Source organism: Cariama cristata, unplaced genomic scaffold, assembly GCF_000690535.1.
Source record: "Cariama cristata isolate BGI_N322 unplaced genomic scaffold, ASM69053v1 scaffold12172, whole genome shotgun sequence".
Classification (NCBI taxonomy): Eukaryota; Metazoa; Chordata; class Aves; order Cariamiformes; family Cariamidae; genus Cariama; species Cariama cristata.
This window is the reverse complement of record NW_009602149.1, coordinates 1-6,968: the sequence shown is the minus strand read 5'-3', so window position 1 is coordinate 6,968 and position 6,968 is coordinate 1. Positions and strand designations below refer to the sequence as shown.

At 42.8% G+C, this 6,968-nt stretch overlaps 1 protein-coding gene across 1 annotated transcript; it reads right to left on the bottom strand.

Moving 5' to 3' along the window:
- Window positions 1–1,049: 1,049 nt before the first annotated feature.
- On the bottom strand, window positions 1,050–6,565 carry PSMD13 (proteasome (prosome, macropain) 26S subunit, non-ATPase, 13; the record flags this gene model as incomplete). Its single annotated transcript, XM_009694627.1, has 10 exons — window positions 1,050–1,130; window positions 2,108–2,170; window positions 2,842–2,967; window positions 3,052–3,131; window positions 3,600–3,771; window positions 4,628–4,714; window positions 4,976–5,019; window positions 5,407–5,462; window positions 5,541–5,575; window positions 6,487–6,565. Coding segments are annotated over 10 exons (823 nt in total), but the record flags the coding sequence as incomplete, so codon positions are not given.
- Window positions 6,566–6,968: the final 403 nt, after the last annotated feature.

The window sequence follows — 6,968 nt, the reverse complement described above, 5'->3', positions numbered from 1 at the left end:
CCTGGAGGTCTTTAAGAAAAGACTGGATACGGCCCTTAGTACCATGGTTTAGTTAACATGGTGGTGTTAGGGCAGAGGTTGGACTTGATGATCCCAGAGTTCTCTTCCAACCAAATCGATTCTGTGACTCTGTGTGATTCTGTGGATCCCAAGCAACAGCCCAGACGGAGGTCTGACAGGCTGTGGTATATTCTGAATATACTCAGCAGAGTATACTCTGGTGGAAAGAAGAAGAATCAGGGGGGACAGCAAACTGTGCAAGAGCCAGGGGTGTGCTGTGTGCCCCTCTAGCAACAAAGGGGAACTGTGTCTTGGTCTGTGTCAGTAAGAACACTAGCAGCAGAGGAAGGGACATGATTATTCCACACAGCACTCGTTGGGCCATACCTGCAGCACTGTGTCCAGTTTTGCATCACCCCCTTTCAGTTTAAGGGGAGCACTGCAAAACTGGAGAGTGTCTAGCAAGGGGCCACCAAGATTAGGAGGCTGAGAACTTGACGTCATGAAGAAATGTTATTTGTTCAGCCTACGTAAGATGTGGCTTGGGGATAACTCATCACAGTCTTCCAGTACCTAAAAGGCAGTAACACAGAAGATAAGGGGTACTATTTTCACAAGGATGCATGGTGAAAGGATAAGAGACTACAGGCAGGGTTTGCTTTAGCAGGTGGATAACACAAGAAAATTCTTCACCGTGAGAAAAATTAAACACTGACATTTCCCCTTGCTGGAAATACTCAAGAGAGCTTGGCAGAGCCCTGTATAACCTAATCCAAAGGCCTGCTTTCCAGAGCAGGAAGGAACAAATGACCTACAGAGCTGTCTTCCAACTTAAGACTATGACTAAGAATCTTCAAAACTTTATTTACCAAGAAACAGGAGCACCAAGCAGTTAGTTACTTCTTAAAAAAGAAAAAAAAGTTCTCCGATTGCACAAGAACCAGAGAGCATATTTTAACTTAGAGTTCACTTACGGGAGTAGGTCTACCCAGACACTTTCAGAGCTTCAGAACTTAGATATTAGTAAGTTTGTCTAAACCTGAACTCACCTCATTCACAGTGACTTTGGCACTCTTAGCAATCTCTTCAAAAGTGAGCTGTCTGTGATTGGCCGGTCGGGTGAAAGTCATCTGAATTCAAGTAAACAAAACAAAAAAAATATAAATCCCACACAGTTTTAGTTTTTTCCAACAACGTGCACAGCTTCCCTGGTGCTGCCCTGCTGAGCTCTCAATCTGTAGTAGCAACTGTATTTCTCATATTTAGTCAAAACATTTCAAAGAAAAATTTATTTACATCAGCAGAAAGAAGTAGTACCGCTCCCTCCTCCACACACACTTTGCTGCTCCAAGCCGCAGATTTCCTAGGCAACAACATAATCTCCAAACAAAGCAGATCAATGTGTGTTGAAACGTCTCAGTGCGTATCAAATCCCTGAGATTGCACAGTACCTATAGGTGGTAAAACTCATTCACAGTAAAACACTAGAAGTGGAATATATATACATATTAATATACACATATATCGGTATGTGGGTGTGTACAAACATACATCATGTTTCAGATAACTCAATATTTAAGTTTTTTTAAAAAGAGCCAGGGCCACAGAGGTTTATATAGCAGTACTGTTCGGTAACAACAGAGTCAAAGCGTTCAAGTGACAGGAAAGAAATTATTGAAATGTTTAGGGTTACCTATCAGGGAAAGGATTTTCACTCCTTAGGAAACTAAAGAGTTTAACTGCGTTTTAGAAATCTTTGTTACACTAGAACATATTTTAAGAGTTAACATTTCAGATACCATCCTCAAGATAAAAAGCTTGCTCTTTTCTTCACCACCTCCATACCCTGCCTGAAAGAGGACACCCCTGAAAGGACAAACGCCTAGCAGACCGCCCCAAGGCTTTTCTCCTAGCAGTGCTTGCCTTTTGGCACCACCTAGAGGGAACATCTCCAGTCAACTATTTATACCCACGAGCATCTGTAAGAGGAGTGAATGAACGCACCCAGCAGAGAACAGAATATTTAACAGTGTGACCCCCACCAAAAGGTGGTTGGAGTAGTCCCTCTCCATTTCCCACATTTAACACATCACAGTTCTCGTCTCACCTCCATAAGACATAACAGTTGAATCTTTTGCAGCAGAAGTGCTTCATTTGCAGCCAGATCTGGCTGTAAAAGGATAAAATGGAACAAGTAAGTTCATTATTACGTTTTTCTCCCTACCCTGGGGGAGAACAACATGCTACACACAGGACTAAGCCATCTAGGGCCCCTCTACCTTCATTTACAAGGGAGGAGGGCATTACAACCCACCCACTACCTGGTAATGGTTCCATAAAATGAATCATAAGAACTGCACAAGTAAAGGCAGCACTTCAGAAGATAGGTAACCTTTTATTAAATGCCACAGCCTTGTACAACTGGACATACAAGTTGACCTGTAAATAACTGCTATGGCAATAGTTTCTGGTATAGGCAGTGTAGTTAATATCCAATACCCCCTCTTCCTCAAACTTTCTGGAACACAAGGGAAAACACTATTTTACATTGGAAGCAGTTTAATAATGGAACGAATGGCATTAACGGAAATTAAATCAGAGATCATCTTCCTGCACAGGACTGCATGACATTTTTGCTTGCTTTGTCCTTGATCACAAGAGATTTCTCTTTACTTCTTTCAATCAACCTGACACAGAGGAAGTCAAAAGAAAACCAATGATATGTATCAAGATGAAAGAAACCAGAGTCAGGAATTCTTAAGGTAAAGGCCCACAGAATCTAAACCTCCTCTGTAAATATTGAACCTAGGCCTTAGGCAATATAGCAACTCATTCACTCACCTGCTGACCCCATGCCGACTTCAAAGCCTGAAACGTCTCTACGTTACCGCTGTTGAAGGCATAAAGCGTGTCAATCAGCCACTGCCGATCAGTGTTTCTCAGGGACTCCAGAACTGGGTGCATGAGCTGCAGAAACCAGGCAGGATAGTGTTAATAGGGTAAAATCAATTCCTGATACTCAACAGCTGAAGTAATGCAGTATCAACTTACCAGCTCCCCAAAATTATAAACACCTTCTCCCAAGAGCCCTGCCAGTCCCAGGGTAAAGGCTCTCTCTTGCTGCTCCGACACTGAAAAAAAAAACCCAAACCAACAAAAATAGTTTGGATGAAACCACAGTCTTAAGCCACATCAACCCTTCCCTCACTCTTCTCTCTGTGCCTGTATTAAAACATTCCCAGCCTCCTTCTCATCCTCTACCAAGCCTGAAATTCAGAAGCCTGCAGTAACCACAGCAGTAGCACAAAAGGGACACTTTCTGAATCTATGGTGAAGATACTGGGGAACTAGAACGAACTATCCCCTCTGGTGCGGGCACCTCCCCCCTCCCATCACATCAATGCAGCTTAGGAGCAGAATCCTACTCAGCCATCCTTCTTGTGAGTTCCTTCTCTTTCTAGCCAGATCCTGGCCCAGCAACAGCAGATTCAAAATAACATTGAGAAAACCTGCTCTCTGCCAGTGCATTTATTTAGATTCAAGTGATAAATCAGAGAATGAAAACTGGGACTTTCTACACTCGGCAAAGGAGGAGTTACCCGGCAGATCTTTAACATCAATGCATCCCAAAAACCGCAGAGCATCCTTATAGTAAGAGGCATGGTTCCCAATGGTCTGGTAGTACTTGCTGGAGAGATCATAGAAGCGGCTGTGAACTGAAGTCACCCCAGGGAGATTGTTCAGCATCTCCTCAACATCCTCAATGGTCTCCTAGAGGCGGGTGAAAACCTATTTGTTACTGGTGAAGGTACACCTCATACATAGCCACACTCCCAGCCTTCCAGTTCACCACTGTAAGGTTTACAGCATTCTTGTGTGGTCCAGAGGTAACACCCACTCAGTAGTAAAGCAGCTGAGACCACAGCCAAAGCCACTACCACTGCATTAAAAACAAAGCAATGGCATTCTCCCTTTACATAGCAGTTAGGTTAAAAAAAAAAAAGCCCCAAAACCCTCAAAAAACAACTCTGCAGCTATACTTATATACATATATATACACACACCCACTTTATATATACTTATACCCACCAAACCCATCAAACTTTGTACTTGCTTTAAGAGTCACAAAGCTGCACTGCATAAAAAAAACCCTCATCTTAGGTTTAAGAGACAGTTCCAAAAAAAGGACAAGAGATGAGAAAACAACACGTTTAGTGCAGGACTAAGTCAGTCATTGTTAGCAGCTCATATACTGTATATGAGTATATATAGGAGTATACTCATATACCAGCAGCATATATACTGTTGAATTCACGAAACCCTCTAAGCTGCGAACTGGAATATATCAAGATATTTTTTCCCCTCTCTTCTGAGCTGTGCACACCAACAGTTGCAGTGATCAGCTGCAGGCCACCAATGAGCAACAGCACCTCAAAGGCTATGTGCACCACAATCTTACTGAAACTTCAGAGATTTGGCCATAAACACTATACATGCATTTTCACGGCCCACAGGATGTAAAGTAGAACCGCAAGTCTTCCTGGAAATCCCAGGAGCTGCAAATTTATCGGCTTCTCATTCAAAACTGAAGCGCACAGGTACGTCCATGCTGTAGTCATCACCTCACCTTGGTGACCTGCAGGTCTCCAATGTTCAGCTTCAGCGCCCCAATGGCTGTTTTACACAAAATGACAGCTTCATCACTGCTTTTTACCTGCAGTTACACAAAGATGCGTGGTTAGAGAGCATTACCCTTACAGCCAGGTAGGCTCTTGAAACCTAGACTGCATTGGTTGCATTTCATTTGTCAACATGTTCCTGCATTAAAATACAGAGTTGTTGACTGAGAAAACAGGTAGGTATTCTCCAGCATAGATTTCAACTACACATATCTGCTCTTCAGCTATATCATATATGCTCATATGCAAAATGATTCCTGTAGGTGGACTACCAGAAAGAGCAATTTCAAAAATACCTTTTCTCGAGTCTTTTCCAGAAAAGTAAGGGCCACATTGGGATCTGAAGTAGAGGGGAAAAAAAAAAAAAAGAGAAAAAGCAGCAATATCAGGAATTCCTGTGGAACTAAATCTCAACCTAGAAATATATCCTTTTACTGGATTCATGAAGACTGGAATATATTTTTTTTCTATAGCATACTGCTCAAACTTCAAAAGGTGCTACTACCTGTAGGCCAGGCTTTCTGCTCATCAGCCATTTCTCTAGCGAAGCAGTAGACTTGCTACTCTACAAAGCAGCAATTATTTAAGCTTTTTGAGTTAGTGCTTTCCCTTTTCAATACACAAGAAAGATAATAGCTTAACATTGGAGATTTAGCTGTTACTGTTAACTAACGAAGTTTCATAGGCATCAGTCGCTAAAAATACTGTAACAGGTAAGGACACTTACCTGTCATCTGTCTGACTACATGAAGAATGATCTCTACCAGGGACAAGGGGTTCACCCTAGAACAAAAAGCTCATTGTCACAACAGTCTCAGTCAACAGTAGGTTACCTGAAAACTTCCAGGCAAACAAACTCACCTGTGTTCAAACTCACTGATGAAGTTCTCGTAAAGCTGTAGGCACAAAGATATCGACAGTCAGGACAACAGGATATTTCATTTCAGCTATGACACTCACTTTTCACTGTATTCCAATTTATTTTTCCAATAAAGTAGTGGGCATCCAATAGAGAAATATCTACTTTGTACAGAATCCAAGAGCCAAAAATTGCTCATTTTAGGTAATTCTATCTCTGCAGTCTCCTTCCAACTGCAAGGAGTGATTCAAGAAATTCACAAGCTAGCAGGTACTACAACACAACACCTCCCTGCTACGGGCTGGCCAGGCACATGTTATCACTGTACAACAAGCACAGCCCTAAAGCTTTCAGATTTCTCTTTGCACACATTCAGAAAAGAGTCTGTCTCTAGAAACCCATGGCTCTTTATCAGGGAAACAACTATCTCCTAGGAAACTGAATTTTAACCTAAAGACACAAAGGACAGCGAAAGTACATGATTACTTGCAGCACACAGGCAATATGAGACTCTGGACTGAGTATGCCGTTATCTTCATAAGTAGAAGAAGCTCCCAGACAGTAGGTGAAATAACCTATTGAATACTTCGAAGCATCTGTGAACACCTGACAAACCATCCTACACTTGCAGTTGCAAACCCCTTGTTACAAAAGGGAAAGAAAGAGGCTCCCTCTGCACCACCACCCCCACAAATCTTAAGTGAATGAAATTAAAGAATAACGTTGAAGCTTCTAAAATTGACACATTAATTTTAGCAGAATTTTCATACACCAACCAAATCCTGCACGCCCACATGTAGTGGTTAAACCCCAGAAAGCTGAATTCATCTAGTTTAATAATTCTCCAGAGACAAGTCACAGGCTGCTTATTTGTCATTAGTACAAAAATAACATCGCTCATCTTCACTACGGGAAGATAAAACACTTAGGAACAATCAAATACTTCACCTTGATGAGTCCATCTCCTTGGGCAAAGCAAGGGTCCTGAACAAAGTCCAAAACTTGCAGAGTCAGCTGATGCCAGAGTCTTAAGAAACAAGAAGATCATTCAGTGAGTTCACACTTTATACCACCTCCTCGACTCGTGCCACATCCTATGCTTCACGCTCAAAACTCTGTTGAGCGCGCCTGTCTCTGCGGCTGCTGGGACTAACGACAGAGACAAATCAGAAACAAAAACCGGGGGCAGAGACACCACCACCCCCCCGCCCCCCAGGGCACTAACGTAAAGCAACCTCAAGGAAAATAACACGGAAATCAACTCCCCGATTTTCCACAGCTACACACGTGCTAGTTAAACGATTATTAAGTTACCCAAAGGGCACAGGGAGCAGCCCATTCCCACCCAGGGAAGGTTCCTCAGCCCGCAACTCCGTACCGTAAGCTCAGCGCCCCGGGAGAAGGCCGCGGAGCCCCACTCTCTGCGAGGC